The sequence below is a fragment of the Puntigrus tetrazona genome, chromosome 24, assembly GCF_018831695.1.
Source record: "Puntigrus tetrazona isolate hp1 chromosome 24, ASM1883169v1, whole genome shotgun sequence".
NCBI lineage: Eukaryota > Metazoa > Chordata > Actinopteri > Cypriniformes > Cyprinidae > Puntigrus > Puntigrus tetrazona.
Window position 1 is genome coordinate 12,680,031 of NC_056722.1, and position 21,219 is coordinate 12,701,249.

At 37.4% G+C, this 21,219-nt stretch overlaps 1 protein-coding gene across 1 annotated transcript in view; it reads right to left on the reverse strand.

Annotated features, from left to right (window-relative positions):
* Positions 1-21,219, reverse strand: part of LOC122330206 (histone-lysine N-methyltransferase 2C-like) — a 111,939-nt gene that overhangs the window by 57,770 nt on the left and 32,950 nt on the right. Inside the window, exons 9-18 of the mRNA XM_043227069.1 lie at positions 20,875-21,046; positions 18,835-18,949; positions 17,103-17,278; positions 15,934-16,097; positions 9,507-9,614; positions 8,576-9,402; positions 5,008-5,127; positions 2,576-2,692; positions 1,297-1,401; positions 1,042-1,146 (exon numbers count right to left, since the gene is read on the reverse strand). Coding sequence (XP_043083004.1) covers positions 1,042-1,146; positions 1,297-1,401; positions 2,576-2,692; positions 5,008-5,127; positions 8,576-9,402; positions 9,507-9,614; positions 15,934-16,097; positions 17,103-17,278; positions 18,835-18,949; positions 20,875-21,046 — 2,009 coding nt within the window. The remainder of the gene's footprint in view (positions 1-1,041; positions 1,147-1,296; positions 1,402-2,575; positions 2,693-5,007; positions 5,128-8,575; positions 9,403-9,506; positions 9,615-15,933; positions 16,098-17,102; positions 17,279-18,834; positions 18,950-20,874; positions 21,047-21,219) is intronic.

A 21,219-nucleotide genomic window follows, 5' to 3' on the forward strand; every position in this document is an offset into this window, starting at 1 on the left:
TATATATTTTTTTTTTGTTTGTTTTTTACACACACAAATGTACACATATACGCATATATTTACGTTGTGCACATTTATAAGTACATATTTCCAAGCTGTTGTAAAATAGCTGATACATCTGCACTTGTGAATATCCATCAGCTGAATTCTATATTCATTAACAAAAGAACAGACAAAGAATAACTGTATGTTGCTTGGCAACCTTAAACAGCCTGCAGATTAGCTAATGAACTGCATTATAGATTCCCAACAAGTGGTACATGTTCTCTCAGGTGACACGGATTCAAGGGGACAAAAAAAAATAAAATTAGGCCAAAAACAGCGATTAAAAAATTTAATTATTCAATCAGTTAATTGCATTGCTTCTTTGGTAGGGAAAATCTTAAAAAACAAATAAATAAATAAATAATTACGCTCGTTTAAAAGTGCAATATGAATACATTTATAGAACCCTAGTGTATTTATCATAACGCTGTAGCTGCCATTTTAGACACTTAATAAGCCACTCTCCACGACCAACAATCACGTTAATGCACCACCACTTGAGGTTTATTACTTTAATTGTCCTTAATCAGGCCCACACTCAATCTGTGTGTGTAGAACTTCACATTAATCTCAGCAGATTTCAGAACCTTGCAAAAAAAAAGAAATCAGTAGAATCCATCTGGGCTTCTTATATTAAATGAAGATCAGGAAGTTGCTCTACTTGGCATATCTCAAAGCGCTGCGAGATACCGAAAGCACCCTGATGTATTCTTCTGTCATTGCTGTCTTCACATGATAAAAATCTCTGCTTTACTCTATCAACATAAGACACGGCCTTTATAGTGTGCTTCATAATCCTCTTAACATTTTACTCATTACCCTCGGGCTGCTTTCATCCAGGTCCTCTCACACACTGACCTGTCACACTTATCTCACACACCATTAACGTTCACTCCAGATAAAAGCAGCTCATAATTCACACCATTACATCTTATGAATGGTGCTAGTGAATGGGGTCAGGTGTGACTGATTGGGGTGGGGGTTTGGGGGTCTTACCTTAATGTTGACACAGAAGGGGTGGTAGCACTGGCCACATTGGGAGCAGGCCAACAGTCTGCCCTCAGCACCCTGACCGAAGCTTCCACACACCACACACATGTCCTGAAGGCATGAGAGAGAGCAGACATCCACCAGTGAAGGTAATTCTTACACCCATGCAAATACCAATTGAATCTAAGGCTCACATTTTAGCAGGGTCATGTTTCTGATGAGTTTTTTTTTTTTCAATTTTGACTGAACTCATATACTAACTTGTTTAAGTGTGAAAGAGTCCGATGTGGAGAACAGAACAACAGTGTTGTGCATGGAGTTCTCCTCCTCTTCTTTTACCACATAAGGAGAATCCATTAAGCTCACCTGTAACGGAGCACATAACATTTTTTATATTAGCTCAGATCATGTTTAGCTGTTTATAACATACTACTATACTATTTGTCAAATGATATAATTTTTCAATGGAATCATGCAAGTGAAAATGTTAGATAAAAAAATATATATTTAGCATTAAAAACAGTAATGGACAACACCTTTTTTCTAATTGATGTTAGGCTATTTGAATAGTAGTTTTTAACCATTGCATACAATGGGCACAGCTTCTCTTAAAGGGACACATACTTAATTATAATCACTCGCAAGACCATAAAACTTAAATAAAACATAAAACAAAATATTGACATTTTCTCCAAAACTTGAGAGATTTCTTTTCACACATAAACAATGATCAACATTATACACAGAACACTTCAAAAAATGATTAAAGGAAATAAAAAAATTGCTTCTTGGAGGAGCTGGTGAAAATGGACAGACATCTCTCAGGGTTAAACAGAAATATCTTTGTGTTTTGAAGATGAGAAACAGCGTTATGGATTTGGAACAAGAAGAAGGTAAGTAATTGATGACAGTTTTAATTTCTGGGTGAACTATCCCTTTAAGCTTGCAATGCACTGTAAAAATAGGCCTTGCTTGCAGATTTGGTTCTCCAGTGCAGGGCCATATTATTATTCATTATGTGTTAATATCCTCTAAATTAAAAAAATATGCTCAATGTATTCAACTCACAAATGGAGGAAAAGTAAAGCAGCTTTGTTTAGCTGGTGTAATGGGCTTTATAGGTATGGATAGTGTAAATTTAAAGCTTGTTATAGTGAAAATTCACCCAAATTCTCACAAACATGCCTTTACATGACAATTTACTGTGGCATTAGACTCTAACGAGACCGTTAGATTACTGTACATTACTGTGACAAAGTTAAGACAACATCTTCATTGTGCGTGTAACCTACAGGATGGTTGCAGAAAATTGCTTATTTTATCATATTGGCAGCCAAGTACATGCTGGCTCAATCTCCCCCATCCCAAGTCGTTTGTGTTGGGGGAAATGTCAGCATTTGCTATTTTGAAAAGGCCATTTGGGCCGGGAACTGCTGCTGAAGCTCTGTTGAGCGTGAGTGCATTTCTCAGGCTTTAATGTGAACATTAAGCACATCTGAGCGCTGTTTTATTTATGCTTGTAGAGGTGGGGCCTTCATACCCCAGGGGTCACCACAGGGCTGCTCTCCGTCTTTAGCCTGGAGCGTCCTCTGCCACCTCTCCCAGACAGGTTAGCTCCCCTGGGTCGCCGCCTTCCAGGAAAGCCAGATCCACGACCCTAGCAGACAGAGACAGGAAGAAAGGATATTATTTAATTTCTCTTACGGCCCACTTTAGGAGTGTGAATGTACAGTAATAGTGAGCAAATACTCATAGCCAACAGGGCGATGGAGATATTAAATCAAATAATATTTTGTTGGCAATATAACATAAGCCAACATTGGAATATCACAATAATATTATTGTGCTTCATATCTGGCTATTAAGTTTTCTTCACACCGTGACAGTAGGCCACTTTTTTGCACCTGCTCATTGTATTATAATGGAATTGCTGATTTAAACCTCAATAAAGTGGTAAGTTTGATTTTCTTGTTGAAATTAGCTTTGTTGTTGTTTCTGTACTATCACTCAGAAATACTGACTTAAGAAGAAAAAAATATTAAATCGCACTCAAGTTAAGAAATATTTACAATTTTATTGTTAAGTTATTTAAGTCATCTATGGATTATTATGAAATAGAATTTCTCTCTAAATCATGACAATAATATTGTTAATAGCATAACAAAATAAGAGCTACTCTTAAAGGGATACTTCACCCAAAAATCTAAAATTCTGTCTTTAATAACTCTAAACCTGTAAGATCTTCATTCATCTTTGGAACATAAATTAAGATACATGGATTATCAATTATCAATCTCTTGCTAGGTCTCTGAGCCTTGATCATGTAAGTATCCTTGCGGAGGATCAGAGAGTTCTCAGAATACATTAAAAAAAATATATTTATCTTAATGTGTGTTCCGAAGATGAACAAAGGACTCACGGATTTGGAACAACATAAAGGCAACATTAATGACAGACTTTTCATATTTCAAATTTTGATTTTCCCTTTAAGCATTAAACATTTTTTTATCTTTTTTATTACATATTATATATAACAAAAAAGCTTAAAAAAAATTACACAGAAATTTGCTATTTTGTCCAGCACACATAGAAATCCACATAAATTGCTATTGCTTGACCGTTTTCGCTGAAAATGCTTGAGCTGTTTAGAAAAAATAATTACCTGAATCCACCTATAACCTAGCTTGACATGGTGGAAAACTTTCTGGAAGGCACCAAACCCGATGCATCTGTGTTTGTGATACAAACTCATCCATCCATCCCAAGACCTGACCCTCTGAGGTTCAGCCCAACTCCCTGAACACTACACTGACTTACAGATCACATTTCAGGCCAGGCTTCTGCCAACTCGCCCTGCTTCTGAAGGTGTCACGTTGCGTTTGCATCGAGGCTGAAGCTCTGGCCCAATTCCCACTTCCTCCCAGGTAATTACCTCACTGTAGCCAAGCAGCACTACTCAGACAGGAGACGTCAACTTCATTTAGAGAGATTGCCTAAGGAAGCCTGGCGCACTCCGTCGCCTTTACAGTCTGAGTCTAATTTGTGCAGAAATGAATTATGGAGAGGGAAAAAATAGACGAAGGTTAAGGAAGGCACTCCTCTAAATCTGCTCGAGCGCAGCCAGAGAAGAACAGCAATTCTGACGAGATACTGCTGCAATGGGAAGGATGCAATTCTCGAGTCTCGTGCACATGCATTTGTAGATATGTGCAGTTTTTTTTTTAATGAACATGCTATCATATGAAATATTAATTATATTAATATACAATGTGAACATGATGAAAACATAAAACAATTAAACAAAAGCATTGACCTTTGTATTGTTATGTATTTCATCTTTAATATCCAGTAATAAAAAAATGAGGAATGAAGCTTGTATTTGTCTATCAAAACATCAGTGAATTATAAAGGGGATTGGTTACTGGATAAACCTGGTCGCATGGCCTTGCTTTATGTCAGCATATGATTACGAAAAGTTTTTAGTTTTTTTTTTAGTAATAATAATAGGTGATGAATCATGATTGGGGGAACATTTATAGTCAACTGCGTACATTATTACAGTCCTCGTTCAATGCATCCCTGATTCCAAATACCAGTAACCTTTTTTTAATCATATAATATGGATCAAATAAAAGCCTTTGTGCTAGGGTGTTGCATCTCATTATGCCACAGTCATTATGTTTTTGAGACAGTATGTCAGGTTAAAATAGTAAAAAATTAAAATTCATAATGTCAGAAGCATGACACGTTTTACCCTCATGATCTTTATAGTCACATATTATGAAGGCCTGAATTCTACATTAGTAACAAACATACGTTTTTTGAGCAACAACCACCACAGAGTCATACTCACTTGTGTTTTTCACCCATAATTCCTTTACCATTTTTGAATTTTCTTTCTAGACTAAACCAGGTGCTGCTTTACGACACACACCCACCTTAAAAACCCTTCAACACCCTCCCCTCATTTACCAATCTCATGGTCCAGATGGGCAGCCCGTGCATCGGCCTGGTCTTAGGGCTGTCCCAGGCGTCCGAGCGCTCTGGAGACCAAGAGGGCGAACTCATTGCGCTACGGTTACTCCATGCACCCTGAGGTAAAGCGGCGAAGAAGAGACGGAAAGGGGGAGGGGTATTGGTGATGAGGGGAAGATGAGGGGTGACAAAATGCAGCAACATAAATGTGAATCCAGCAAGAACAACACAGCATGTCAGATGAATGCAATATTTCTACACAAATGCATCATATCAAGCCAATACAGTGAGATATTACATTTGGGACAAACTCCTGAAACATGACAGAATTATACAGAATAAAATATCCGTTTTAAGAAAAGCAATTATGAGTATTTGCTTTGAGCGAGTTCCAATTTGAAGGAATGTCTGCTAAATTCCCTTACAAACAGACAAAACCCCCCCCCAAAAAAACAAAACATGAGGATCCACATATAAAGTGTCATTATGCCTCCATGGAAACAACCTTGTTTATTTGTTTGTACTAAACAAGCGTGATCGTGTCAGCATGACAACAAGCAGCTCTTTGAGGTAAATAGAGAATTTCATAAAGCACAATGCGTCATGGGGAGCATTTAGCTTGTTTAACGAGCTAATGAGGGTTAGTCAGTGTAATTACAATGCATAACACAATCACCGCAAGGCCTTTTTTGTTTTACAAAATTAAAATTATTTCTAAATTATAAATAATAAATACCAGCCACGGGTTGTTGCCTTTTTTCTCTGTCATGTATCGTTTTGTCCCAAACCACTACTTTAAATGCATGTCTGAGATCCAATACAACTTAGTATCTGTGGACAACAGTGTCATATGCTATTGATTACATGGCAAAATAATATTGTTTCATAATATTGCAAAGATTTTAAAAATAGCCTTAAAATCCTGGCCAATGACGGCACTCTTTTCCATCATTTCAAAATCTTTACATTATTTTCTGCATTTTTTTTTTTTAATGTAGATAGATCATAACTTGCATTGAACTCAGAACATTGCTTCCCAATAAAACAAAAGTGCTTAAATTCTTTAGGCACAAGACCTAAACACTGTTATAACAAAGAATACATATAATAAAGAAAAAGAAAGAAAGAAAGAAAGAAAGAAAGAAAGAAAGAAAGAAAGAAAGAAAGAAAGAAAGAAAGAAAAACTCTCATTAAAGTATGGAGTGGAGGGAGGCAACTGAGAAACAAATATCATGCCAACATGCCCGTGAAAAAACAAAAAAAACAAAAAACAAAAAATAGTAGTAATGACAATAAGAAAAATGGAGTTGGTATTGGTGATTCATTAATTGCTTATTGACAGCCATGCAATGTTAGCTCAGTAAGAGTGTGCTAAGGAAGAAGCATGTCTTCATACTTAATTTCCATCAGTGAGTCTTTTCAAAATAAACATTACAAAATAAACAAGTACAAATGTAAAATAAATGGAGAGCTGGAACACTTTAAGCTTATATGGTAGGTGCCCAAGAGACACTTTACTAAGACATATGTGGTAATATGAAATCTTTTTCAGCCAAGAGATACATATTTCCGAATGAAAACTCAAGATAATACCTATAGGACTTGGAAAGTTCTACAAAATTCAGAGCGTAAGGCATGCCTGATCGTCTCTGAAGAGAATCAGCGGGAGTTACTTCAAGAAAACGATGAAACGCTAGAAGCTCATTTGCACAACAAAACGAAATCTTGCTCTCTCATACGCACACACAGAATAACACAGGGGCGTGCACATACTCATGAAGGCATTTTTACACACCAAACCGGAAATCTCAGTTGGAGCCAATGACAGCTGCCCACCCTTCAAATTACACTGTGCCCAGATGGCGCATACTCCAGAGAGAAAAGCGACCAGAGCCATAGAAACTAGCATATATAGACACACATACACTCTTCATATTCATTTGATTTTACAAAAATGAAGTATATCCAAATGCAACTGCTAAGCATGTTTTGTTAAATAGGTTTATAGCCAGCTATTTGAAAAACAAAAAAAAATATCCCTAATACCTGACAGATATCACTGAATCAGATGTTCTGACATACTATATTAGACTTTGTTACGAACCTATACCGTATAAAGAACAAAAAGAGAATCAGGTTTTAGTCGATCAGTAACGTTCTTTCACTGTGAAAGATTTTGTCAGGTTTTGCTGATACCGAGTTCACTGGAACAGCTGTAAATGCTTACAGCACATAAAAAAAACCCACATCACTACTTTCGATTGCCTTTCAGATACAAACAATACAAAGTAAGGTATTTTTAATATCAATATGAATCAAGTTATTTAATTCACATTTTTCGCAGAAGAGATTTCATTTAGGCTTTACATATACATAGAGTTCAAACGGTGAAAACCTCAAACCTGCAAGACACGCAAGAAATAAACCTTGTTGGTTTTTGCGGAGACACAAACATGCTAGCTTCAGCCACAACAAATAAAGCTGCGAGAAAAAAAAATATCATTGGTTCTCAACTGCCAAGTAAGCACAAATGATCTTTTAGCATATTTAACATGGTCCAAACGGTCTAAACAGTATCTGCTCATCATATAAAGAGATAGTAAAACACTGAAATTCTGTCTTTATGAACACTTTGAAACATCATAGTCATAGCTGATTTTCAAATGAAGAGACAGAAATCTTTCTTCCTTTAAAATAAATTTTTCATTAAAAATATTTTATTTGTGTCTTAAGGGTTCGGATAAAGTAAGTAACTGATAACAGATTACTTAGTCCTGGGTGAACTTACTCTTATGCTTGGCATCGCTAGCATTCACATCTGATTTGCGTACTCACATAGATGAAATATGGACTAAGCCCCAATGGGAACTGTGGTATGATGTGCCAATCAGATCACTGATACTGAAAGCATTCCCAAAGTGAAATGCCAAGGTTTGCATCAGCGGGAACTAACACACACTAATCTTTGTTTCGAAGAATGCTTAGATTAATTGTACTTTGAAGTTTACTCTACTGGGCACAAAGACACTGCGATGCCAGGATTAATTTAGATTTATGACAAGTTAGAAGGCCCTAAAAAGGAGTTCTCAGCATCCTCCCTGCTCCAGAGCTCAAAGGGGAAATTGGTTTGTGCTGTGCTTTCCAGCTCAGTGAGCAGTTATCCGAATTACACACCTCCAAAAAGACTCCTTTATGTTCCACTAGCATAAACCCCTGGCTCTAGAGCCAACTCCCAGCCCCCTCTCTCCCAGGATACTGTGAGTGATGTATTTGAGAAGGGCAGTGGGGGAATAGGGAGGCAAGAGAGAGAGCGGGAAAAAGAATGAGTGAGTGAAGCAGAGACTGAGCCAGCGAGAGCACAGTAAGAGCCTTTCCATGTTAATTAATACACGCTACGCTCTGGCACTAATCAATGTGACGAAGGAACATGGAGAGCAAAGGAGTAATTACTGTGTGGCTGAAAACTGTGGATCATAGACAGAATCAGTGTCCTAAAGAGACAGAGAAAAAAAAAAAAAAAGGAGCCAAGAAGCAAGAAAGAAAGGCCAAAAACCAGGAGTTTTACCTGCTTTACCCTAGGCCTTCCTGGAGAGAACTTCCTCTTCGAGATGGCTGGCTTTCCCATACCTATCTTGGGTGTAAGAGGGAAGAAGGTGGTGTTAGAAACACTGGGGCTGTATCCAGAAAGATTCAAGCCATGGGTTGGTGTCTGGCTTTGAGACATCTCTCTTGGTGAGGCTTCAGTGGAAAATGGGGACTGGGTCAACTTGGTTGAGCCCTCAGAGGACAGTCCCGGGGAATGCTTCAAGACGAGGCTCTTATCCTCAATGGGAGAGCTGAAACTGGAGAAACTGTGGTCACTGACAGGTGTAGTGTCCATTTCCACAGTAGGACTGCATTCTGCAACCTGTGGGACACTATCAGGCTCAGGTAAAACACAAGAGACCTCAGGATCTTCTCCCTTCTCCTCTTCGTGCTCTTGTTTGTCTTCCTTCTGTCCATGTTCAATTTCCTCAACAACACTCTGGGTTTCAGGGACATCTGCCATACTTTTATCCTTCTTACTGGAGGCGTCTGAGGGACAGACATCCATGGGTTCTTCCTCTTGTGCTTGAGAGTGTTTGGGGGAAGTTTCTTTGGTTGGCAAAGCAGGAAGAGCTTTTGAAACATCTGCTTCAGGTTCATCCTCTGTATTATCAGGCAGCTTATCCTCAGTTTCCTTCCCCATTTCCAAAGCACCAATAAGACTGTGCTCCGGGTTATGGTCTTCAGTAGTGGACGTGGCCTGAAAGGAGAGGGAGGGTACACCCACTAAAGTGGAGGTGCAAGGAGGAGGCTCGGAACCCTCTGTCAGAGTGACAGTAACCTGGATCTCCTGGGCAGGTTCAGCAGCTGCACAAAAAAAACAAAAAAAAAAAAACAAACACTGTAGTGTGTGGCTAAAAACACTTTGCTGTGTAGATATGATCTGACTAAAATAAAAATAAAAAACTTACATGACAGGAACTTTTCTGGCACAGTAGGAAGTGGACTAGTTCTGGCCTCTGGCTTTAACGCCACTTCCTCCTCAGCTTCATTTACTTCCTCAACAGCCATGAAGACATCTGGAGGAGAAAGGGTTGAGAAAAAAAAAAAATGTGTAGATTCACATTAAATTTTTGCTGAAAATTGTCTTCATCATGGAACCTATTGTCACTGATTCACTGTTTTTCTGAATTAAAATAAAGTGCTTGTGTTTGGTTGTCAGAACTCCAATTATCTTTGCTCAAACTGCATCGCAACATGCTCCAAAGAATCTGACACACAGAACACTGGACCAACAGTTAGTAAACTGCTCGAAATAATGTAACAGCAGGTCTTTTCACACAAATATGGTTACAATACTTTTCTGAGACTTTTACGTGACTTATGCCACAGAATGGCACCGCTAACTTATTACATGTTCAACGACCCTGGAGCAACCTGGGAAGTGCATTACTCAAAAGGCACAATCAAACCAGCAACAATTTAGATACCATTCATATCCTGAGGTTTCTATAACTATTAAAAAAAAAAAAAAACCTTGAGAGATCTTGAGAGATTTTCAGTTTTAATAGCTTTAATAATAGAGCTATATTCAAACTGATCACTCACACGTGAGATTTGAACTGCTTTGCTTTATCATAACTATTTTGCAATACTAAATTGGTCCCAATCAACATAGCATGACTGATCAAAAAAATGAACAGCAACTAAAAAAATTATACTATCATTAATCAGATTTTTTCTATATCCACAGTATATATATCGAATTCAACAGTGTTCTATTTGCCTCCTCCTCCACCATACATTTATGCTTCCCTCACTCTGAACAGGGAACAGGAATACTTCAGCTGCCACTGCAGCCCATTGTGCCTGGCATCACCATGACAACATATTTACGAGCCCTGCTCTTGTTAGACACTGCTGAGATGGTCTCAAACAAACACAAGCCTCTGCACTTTTTTTTAATCACTCATAGGCAAGACTTCAAAACAACTGCTAGAACAAAAACAAACAATTTTCAAATGCCATACATACGCAGAATTTCAAATTTAGAAAAAAGAATTTCTGCAACAACAAACCAAAATTGATAGGCTGTAGGATAAATGAGAACCCACATGCACAAAGTAAAGCATCACATGATCAAATATAATATAATATAATATATATTATATATGAACATGGGATGCTTTACTTTAGCCAGTCAGAAAACATTTAAAAATAGGTGTTGATGTGTAAATGCTAATGGCATTGACAATTTGTAATAAATCCTTTTGATAACTTAGCTTCAGTTAATTGCTTGGGGAAGAGATTAAAGTGAATGATATAAAATTGTATTGCACAGCATATCAATTTTATTTTAAAGAGCAAGGAAATCCTATTTTGTATGACCACCTTTAATACATTGGCAATGTAAACTCCATATATCATGCCAATAAAACATCATTAATCTAACCTGAATCTAACCTGGGGTCTAAGAAACTATAGAACCATCAAAGACTCATGAACAGCCATCATTCAGAGAGCTGAAGTTAGGTTGGTTGCGGTGTCCTGATAATGTCTCTACACTTACAATCCACTAGCAGCACAGGGAAGATGAAAGCCTCAATGGTTTAGAGCTCCTAGCTATTTTTAACCCAGGCGGACAAGTCACGGTCTACAGAATATCTTCCCCTCCCCCAGACTGCTGTGCTACAATGAACGCTACAATAAATACTTGCATCTACACATACCTACATAGATGCACATGTAAATCACCATGTCTTCTATGACAAACTGTATTGTTAAAATTATCAGTTTGATTACAATTTTTTTTAATTAAATTGACTTAAATTTTTTTTAGAATTGTATTTTTTTACAGACCTCAGAAAACTCCCACATTGGCAAGCTAACATTTCTGTGGTGCAAGTGGAGGATTTCACTTTCATCTGTCATATCATCTCTGGCATGATTTTGTATAGAGTAGTTGTTTACAGTTTATAGTCTACAGTTGTTGTTGTTGTTTTTTTGGGAGGTGGCAACCAGCATTAAGGTGCACTACTTAGATTGTCAACCAAGATAGTAGCAGGCGATGGATTATATTTACAATATAATATGCATTGTAAAAACATGGTATTAATATTTCTTTTTTTATATATACTGTAAAGAGGCGCTCTACCAACAAAAGAGAAGGTGCAACCAAAAATCAAAAATATATTCCAATTAAAAAAGGTGCAACACTCACTCTTCAAGAACTTTATTGGTTAAAAAGTCTGATTAAAGGAACAGTTCACCCAAAAATTTTAAATACAGCATATTTTACTTCCCCACAAGCCGCCCTAGGTGTATATGACTTTCTTCTTTCAGACGAACACAGTTCATGTTATTTAGGTCATCATTTTTATTACAAAAATATAAAAAAATGATTGTTACAATAACCTATCAATCTGCTTCAAAGGACATGTGATAACCCCCCAAAGGCCTATAGGTTAGTTTTACGACACAGTACATGCGATTAAATAATCCAATTTATGGAGCTTCAAAGTAATTAAAATAATTATAATTTTTGCATGAATTATTCCTTTACGGCTTGGGCATATGTCTGATGAAGGCCTGGATAATGGCCAAGGATTCACATATTTAGAAATTTGTTTTAGATTTCTTCAAGTGTGAGTTTCACCGCTAATTGAGGCCCATTAAAACATACAAAATCAGAAATGTTTAAAAAGTTATATATAGTGTGATCCTCAAAAAAAAGTGCATTTCGCCACTGGGGAAAGACAGAGGTTCAAGACTAGTTGAGCTGCCCAGTAGAGACAGCATGTAAACAAGCCTCGGGGTACCTCAGTGGACATGCAGAGTTCAAACAAGAGGAAAGGCTGCTGAGGTCACAAGGCATTGATGCGCAATGACTACAGTCCGACTGGATAGACAAAGAAGAGGAGATTAAAACAGGATACCAACATATTCGTACTCCAGAGAGCATAGCAAGTCTGCTGTCTGGCTGATTCTGCACACTGATGCTGGGTTTCAAACACCTATTATTGCTGATCGGGTACGCCTCTGGCTCTGCAAACTCCCATAAGCCCTCTCTCTGACTTCACTCATCAATACTCACCTGACAGTGTCACCTGGTAGCATTGCACGCTGTCTGAGAGCAAATCAGATGAACTTAAAGGATTTACCATTCCCAATGTGGGTATGACATCAGACGGGCTCTAGCCTCCAGCCTAACAGATTAACACTTCATAACATCATGAAAGAAGCAGATCTCAAAGCAGCTACGCAGCAGCTACAATCAGCCATCTGTGCTCAGGTGATTGTGTTGTTTGTGCACTGGGTCATGTGAGTAAGCGTGACTGTGGTTCTTTTCAGCCGTGTCAGGATGAATCACTGATGGCATCACGCATCCATGGCAACAAAAAGACTTTAGATTGGTTGTGGAGTCAAATTACTGCACCGTTGGGAAAATACTCCCTCTAACATTTTGTCATTAGACTAAAGAGGTTCTATAATTACCTACCAATAAGGTACTAAAGATGTCAAAAGTACTGTTACTTCAATTTCTAAACAACACTAGAGCCAACAAGATAACTCCTTTTTACTAGTCAACTAGTCATCCACAAAAGTACCCAATTAGTTGATGGATCAATGTTTACTTCAAGTAAATGAAGCATCATAAACTGTTTCTGGGAAGTACAGTGATGTCACTGTCTGTCAGAAGTCCAATGGCCACATTCATGCATTTTAAATTGTTACGAATGATCCAATTGCTCATGGTTCTGGTGTGTTTCTCCACTTTTGGTTTTGCTAACAACATGCTATATTAATATTAAGCAGTAAGCAATTTAAGACTAAATATTTTCTTGCTTATGTGCAAAAAACAAAACGAAACAAACAAAAAAACTTTGCCAAACTCACATTTAAGTAACATGGCAAATCATCAACATCTGATATATGTCTTGTTCAAACAAAAAAAAAATTAAATAATAAAAAATTGGTGTGATAAACTTTGAATAAACAGCTGTTAAAGCATCTGACACAACTATCTGCATTTCACCAGTGCAACAGAATTTCAGTATGGAAAGATGTTTAATCCCCTTTTTTATTGCACTGTGAAGAAAGCTGGCAAACCCATACAATCTGCACATTTTGGTCACTTCCCTAGATCCTCTGCTTGTGTATAAAACTTCAACGAACAAACAAAAGATGAATCCAGAACGGTCTCTCATCTCAGTGTTCTTGAATTTGTTAGCGTTTCAACTTGTGTATTTCCAAATGCATCTGTCCATGACAGAAATGCCCCACAATCTACCTTAACTCAATTCACCGATATGTAAAGCCCAGTGGTGTGAACATGTTCAAAAAACCTATTATGTGGAGTAAAATAATTATAATATCCAGGAAAAGTAGAAATAAATAGCTTGTTTATAGAGTGATTAAAGCTAGTGAGCGACTGCATTTCTTGCTCGGCCTTTATCATTCACTTTGTTTTTGCTTTTTTATTTTAGTGTTGCATAATTATCTCTTTATTATTATTACACCAATGTTTATTTCACTGAGAATCACTTGGTACTAAAAATTAAAAAAAAAACCTCAACAACAATGTATTTAATCTTTTTTTAAAAATATATAAATTTAACAGTTCTTTTCAAATTACTTAGTTCAAGTCTGTGCTGTGGTAATAATTGATACTGAGAACTCGTGAAGAAATGGAAAGCTATGAAAATTCTGGTGTCGTGACAAAACCTAGTACGTACGTGTGCATGTGTACACTCAGTGTGTGTTTATCAGGAAGCGGGGGTGTGGTAGGGTTGGTTAACAGGTGGGCGTCTCTGTCTTGATTAGAGCCATCTCTCTTGGGGGCCCAACAATGGGATGATTGCTTCCTCTAGCTGCTGGCAGTGGCCCAGTGCATTGCTGCTGGCATGAATGCCTTTACAAAGAGCCCTTACAGCCGGGTCTGATTGTATCCTTTTCTGCCAACCACATGCCAACATATATCAACTCCCCACCACAGGCCCACAGGAAGGAAAAAAAAAAAATCACTGGTAATAAGGTGCAGTTGTAACCACTGCAGAGGCACATGGGAAATTCATCTCGTAGCCATCAGGCTACAGGAAGAGTCCATTCTTATTACAATTCCTAATAAAGGGCCCAAAGAAAATAAGATTTGCTTTTAGCTGGGACGTGATTAGTTTCTGTCTTTGGTTGCAGTTTTAGAGAGCTTTGTAGTATGCAACAAAAAGAAAAAAAATGTCTTACTCCATTCTCATTGGAGGACTCAAAAACTGGCCAAAAAGTCCACATGAAATGGCATCTGCAAAACGACTTATTTATAACCTGACATATTGTCAGGTGAAACAGAATGAAAAATTGATATGAGAAAATGAGAGGGATTGGTGGATAGTCAAGATTACAAAGAGAAACAAAAATGTAAACAGGGTCATTTTTATTTCATGACTTTAACTGTACTAGAGAGGGAGAATGTGTACATGACAAAAAAAACGCTCATTTAAGGCAAGTTTTAAAAGATGCATTAAGATGTGCAGCGGTGTTTCTCGACCTGCTCACACGCACAGGTCTCTGGCTGAACTGACAAACACACTGTAATTACAATCAGTGACAGCAGAGAGGCTCATACCTCACATCTTTGTCACACTCAATGCAACAGTCTCTGTATCAGCAATGAAGAGTGCTTAACATCACAAGAACCAATCTACAGGACCTTACAAGTGGCACACACAGAACACCAGTCGATAGAATAAACAGCAAAATAAACTAGCCTAAAAACTCCTTACGAGAGTTGATTTTTAAACATTTGACCTCTTAAATATACTTCTTTCATGGAAGAACTTTTTTATATTTAAAATGTTTATTAAAAATTATAACTTTATTATTCAAATATTAAAATGTAATTATATGATAATAGTAATAAAAAAATAATAAAATAATCTCTAGATTCCTTAAAGAAAGAAATTTCTGAATGCTATGCTAAACACACAAATTAGGAGAACACAATAAAAAAATTTAATTTACCAAGGTGTGTTTGTGCATTAAATTTATGCTGATTGTTTTGATCAAGCACTATATAAAGCTGCAAATTTGATCAGATAAATAATATCAAGAAAAATAAACATAACCCCATAATGTATATTGTGTAAATATTTTAATTTCCTTGAGATAAAACTTAGTACTAATTACGATCTACTCTTAAATTTTTGATATGCAGGGTAATGCCAGGTGTAAACTACAATTGGTCTCAGCTGACCACCTCTGATTGGATGACTGGACACAAATGCAGGTGTAAACAGAGTCTTTGTGGTGAGCGGTATGTCCGCATCCAGAACTCTACAACACTACTGACTGTATGGATAACAACCCAACCAGAAGAGTATCAAGTGCTGTAAGACGTAAACTCACCCTCGGCTGGCTCTGGGTCAGTGAACAAAGCCTCCTGGCTGCTGACAGGCTGATTGTGCCTGCTCTCCTCCTCTACCTGCTTACACACTCTGCAGGTGTACCCATCTTGCACCTGGGTGTCAGGGTCAGCACCCTCCCGCCTCTCACAGTCCACATGAACCCATCTGATAGAGAAACAAACAACAATCATCAATCACTTTTGCCTAAACCTAATAGTTAACCTGTAAAAAGAGGAATTTCCATATACAAATGAAATGTTCTGGAAATAAAGTAGAAATGCATAGCGCATGATAAAAAAAAAAATCTTTATTTAAGCACAGATATTGTTCGCAAAACTAGCTTTGCGGTTCTAACCTAGACTCTGGCGAAGACTATAGAATACCCAAGATGTGTCACTCGTATTATTTTGAATGGGGAAAAACACAAAGCTCAATATGGCCGCTCTATCACACAAAGCCCTGCCTTCTGAGCAAAAGAGCCAATCGCTAATTGGTAGCACAACTGCAGCTGCCGTTAGAAGTCCAGGTTGCTATAGAAATAGTCAACGCTCTGAGATGTGCGTTTAGGACTGCGCATGTGCACTGGCTGGTCTAGCCCAAGAAATATGCTTTAACACAATTTGAGAAAAATAATCAACATTTATTATACAGTTATTATGAGATTTTATTTGGGATTTTAAACATGAAATTTAATCGTAAAGTTTTGCAAACAATTCTGGAAAATTCCTCGTTCAAAGAGATAGGAGCAACACTTGATGACTGATAGGTGTTTCAAAGATGGCCTTTGATTTTGGAGTCTGGACAAAGTCTAACATTTTTTTGTACCACAATTTGCGTTTCTGGTTGGAGATTTGAAAGAGGGGAGTATTTAGAAAAAAAAACACTTTATATGTGCAACACCACTGAGGATGCATCAAAACAATTTCAACTACTTTCCCTTGCAACAAGGTTTAACTCAGTTTGTGTCAAACACAAAGAAACCAATTAAATTTAACCAACATTCAAAAACCAAACACTCAATTGCTGAAGGATGACAATAAATTACCTTAATAAAACAACATTTTAATGGAAGTCTGTGAGCTATTGTTATTATGAAGAAACCGTTTCATTAAAGCAAGAGGTCAATTGTGAATGTGTGATATTTTCACAGCTGAAGGGGTCATTTCCTACCTCTTACAAGTGCAGCATGAGTGTTTGTCCAGAGGGCCGCCAGAATCCTGATTCTGCCCACAGATGAGGCAGACCAGTGCTGAATCATGCTGCTGTTGACATCCTTCACACATTACACCATTAGATGACCACTGGCCGTTAGGCCTCATGCCACATTGAGCACACGTCCGGCAGTTCTACAAAACACAACACACAATTCACTGCAACCTATACAAAATGATGACCGCAAAACTATTTAAAGTCAACATGAAATAAAATACCATTTACTTTCATTTTTATTAAAGAGATTCACCCAAAAATTCAGTCATTCATTTGCTCAGCTTCGTGTTGTTTTAAACAGTAAGAACTAGCTTTGTAAAAGTACAGTTGAACCCCTGATGTCACATGAATTATTTTAATGACCTCCTTGCTACATTTCTGGACGCTGATAGTTATGTTAATAATTGTTTAGAATGACATGAGGGTGATTAATTAATGACAGAATTAAAAAAAATTGGGTGAACTATCCCTTTAAGTATAGAATTCATTAGTGCACATTACATTAATATTGATATGACACTGTATCCATATTTAAATAAATTGCAAATAAAGTCAAGCAGTCATGCCAACAGTACAGTGGTGTACTCTAATTCTGCATTATTCGTTCATATAAGCCAGTATTGTTGCTTTGCTGAGGAGACCAACTGCTTCAAGTATTATAAATGCTACAAATAAAACACACACACACACACACACACACACAAAACTCATCTGACAACAATTCACATCTGACAATGATACTTGAACCTCAACAATTGCGAACTATAAACTTCACGGCCTCTCTTAAATCAATTTAGATTGAGCTACAGTATAATTACGGCTTTATAAATCCTCAAAATCATGTTCATCAGTCTGCAACAGCTCTCGATTGGAGCGAAGCATCAGAAAATCCCATGTCAATTAAAAAACATACATACATAAAAGGCACTTAAAGCTCATCAAGTGCAGAATTGCAACATGCTGAGAGGGGCAAGTATCGGCTCTAATAACCACCCACAGACCCTTAGCAGGAATTCCAGGCCCTGTCAAGCCTCTGATGATGGACAGACTCCTGTGCTGAGTTCTGGATGACAGGTGGGGATTCTTGGCGACTTTCACAAAGTGATGAGAGGGATCCATGTGTAATTTCATTCAGCTTTTCTATTCTTTTTACGTAAGAGGTCTATTTAAGGGAGATATATAGGGGTCTGCTGACAATCTGACTACAAACTTTCGAGCAGAACATCGTTTTTTGGTATTTTCATCCGGGAGCTAACTGGTTTGGTTCAATTTAAAATATGGAGGAAAGTAAACATGACATAGTCTCGTATAGTCGAGATAATCATATATTCCACAGCTCAATCATGCAACTCAGTCTTCAAAGAGAAGGTACAGGAGAACTGCATCAAAACAGTCTAGCACAGCATGCACATTAGGAATAATTAAACTAAAGTGTTTTGAAGGTAATGAATTCATCATGGTGATTAAATCAAGCTCCAGCATCAATGCAGAGGGAATATACAGTATGCTGGTGAGATGAAAACCAATGCACTCTTCAATCTCGCAGTCCATAAACATACCGAAAAGAAAGAGGTGTGTGTGCTGTGAGTTATAGGCTCAAAGCAGAAATGAAACCACTGTGTGCCTCTACTCACAGCAGGCTAGAATCACTGTCACAATGCTGGTTGTAGTCCATACACAAATACAAGCTTACCTTGCACCTCCAGCCATTGGTGGGTATTGTGTCCATGACAGGCTGCAGGCAGTAGGTATGATAGCCTTTATCACACATGTCACACACCAGCATTTTGCTGTCATCCCCTGGGTTCCTACAAACCAGATGGGAAAAAGAGAGTAGATTAAAGATAGATTCCAGAAACAGTGGTAGGGGCTTTTGCAAATTTCAAGCTAACAAGACATTCTGACCTATATAATGTTGACAGTTTGCTTGTAGCTAGTGGACAGTTTGGTTTCAGTGACAAGCGGGGCATAAGTGAAAAGATTTTAGCCAATCAGAAGATATTTAATATTTAATGTACAGTTATGTGGAAAGAGAATTGACTGATGGGATTTCACAGTAGCCAGTACAACAGACTGACAAAATAACCTGTTGTTTGCTGTAATCTAGCCCTCTCTTTTATAGATCAACCTTTATTTTGTTTCTTCTTTTTAATAATGAATCTTAATGACATGATTGCTAACAAAATGTCTTAGACGGTTAAGTGCTTCCTAAAAAGAAAAGGATTATATCATTGCCTACACACTCATTCCAGTATAAAAACATATATGTGACCCTGGACCACAAAAATCTTGAGTCGCTGGGGTATATTTATAACTATAGCTAAAAACACATTGTATGGGCCAAAATTATTGATTTGTCTTTTGTGCCAAAAATCATTAGGATATAAGATATTTTGTCCAATCCTAACAAATTTATCAGGGTCACATTCAAGTTATGAACCATGATGACTGGTTAAATTCACATGGTACTTCTGTTTTTAGGTTGAGAGCTTTGTTGACTTAAAAATGTGCTTTAAAAAAAAAAAATCAATGATAAACATCAAAAACAGTCAATTAATTACTCCAAGGTCTTATACACGCACAGCATACTCTTTTCTCTTTTCCAATATTATCAGTGAATTTTAGTAAAGAGTTGATTTAAATTGCGCTTTTTATTGCAGAGCAAATCGATTAATCTGCCGACAACATCAGTGTTAGCCACAGAAAAAGACACCGTTAACCGCAGCCACCAATCCTCAGCCAAATACAACCTCATTTTTACATTTACCCAGGCAAACAAACACCCCATTACTTTCTCCCAATAACACTTTCACTTTGGCTTTTCAGAGCCCAAACCTGTCTAAGTGGTAAATCAGAGAGGAGACAGTGAGATTTATAGAGCTGAGAGAAGGTGAGGTGACGTTTAAGAGATTTACCCATTTCCAGGCCTATATTTTCAGCCAATGCAAATCAACGTTAAATGAGAATGTCATCTGATATTTACAGCATAGCTGAGCCACTGCCATTATTGTCATTTTCACCCAGCGATCGAGATGGATGCATGTTCTGCCTCTCCCAGCTCTGCTGTGTTTGAGATCCAGAATCACCAATCAACCAAGCAACACGTTATATTGGAGAATTCTGTGTTTAGGCTAAATAAAATGTAAATCTATTTTGACTACACTGCATTTTTACTGTAAAAATGCCTGCTTCTTATGAGGTCAAGGTTCTATGATCTACTGTCTCCTCAGAAAAATATACATATAGTAAAGCTTGAACACACATTAAAGGTGTCTGACAACAGTCGGCTGGATCTCCCAGCAGTCATAGTTAGCGTGCGGCTGCTGGCATGAAAAAACAGCACAAAACACAATTCTCTAAGGATAGCCTTGTTTTATCCATGCTGACATACAAAACATAAAATTGCCATTTTATTAAAACAGCAAAACAATGTTGGCAAATGCAAAACAACTCTTTATTAAACTCGCCTTGGCAAATGTAAAATGTCTAGTGAGATCATGTAGTATACCAATGACCAACAAATGAATAAAAATTATTATTATAGCTACTATTATTTTTGTGGATTTGAATATAGTTAAATAGAGAAGGGAAAGCAAAAAAGCAGAAATGCAAAGCAAAAGCGTACAATTTTCAGAAGAGAGTTTGTTTAACTTTTTTTAAAATTCTCCAGATGTCTGAATTTAATTACTTAACTGTGTTTAGTAATTAATGTCCAGGTGAGCTGGATACTCACTTGCATGCGAGGCAGACTTTGCACTCAGGGCACTGCCAGCCGGCCCTCTTCAGTGGGGTGACAGTGATGTCCAGACAGGCCCCATGGTAATGCTGGCCACATGTACAGCAGAAGAGCTGATCGAGCAAGTCTCCGGAACTGTCACACACCAGACATTTCACCTCATCTTTCGCTGTAAGAGAGAGTTAATATATAATGTGTCTCAAACTACAAAAGGTATATCTTATGTAGTCATTTATGATGTAAACAGATGTGTCGTGAGCATATGTGTTTGCGTACTGTTTTTGTTTCAAGAGATAGAATAAAAAAGATTTTTCATTATATGGCTGTTTATATATATATATA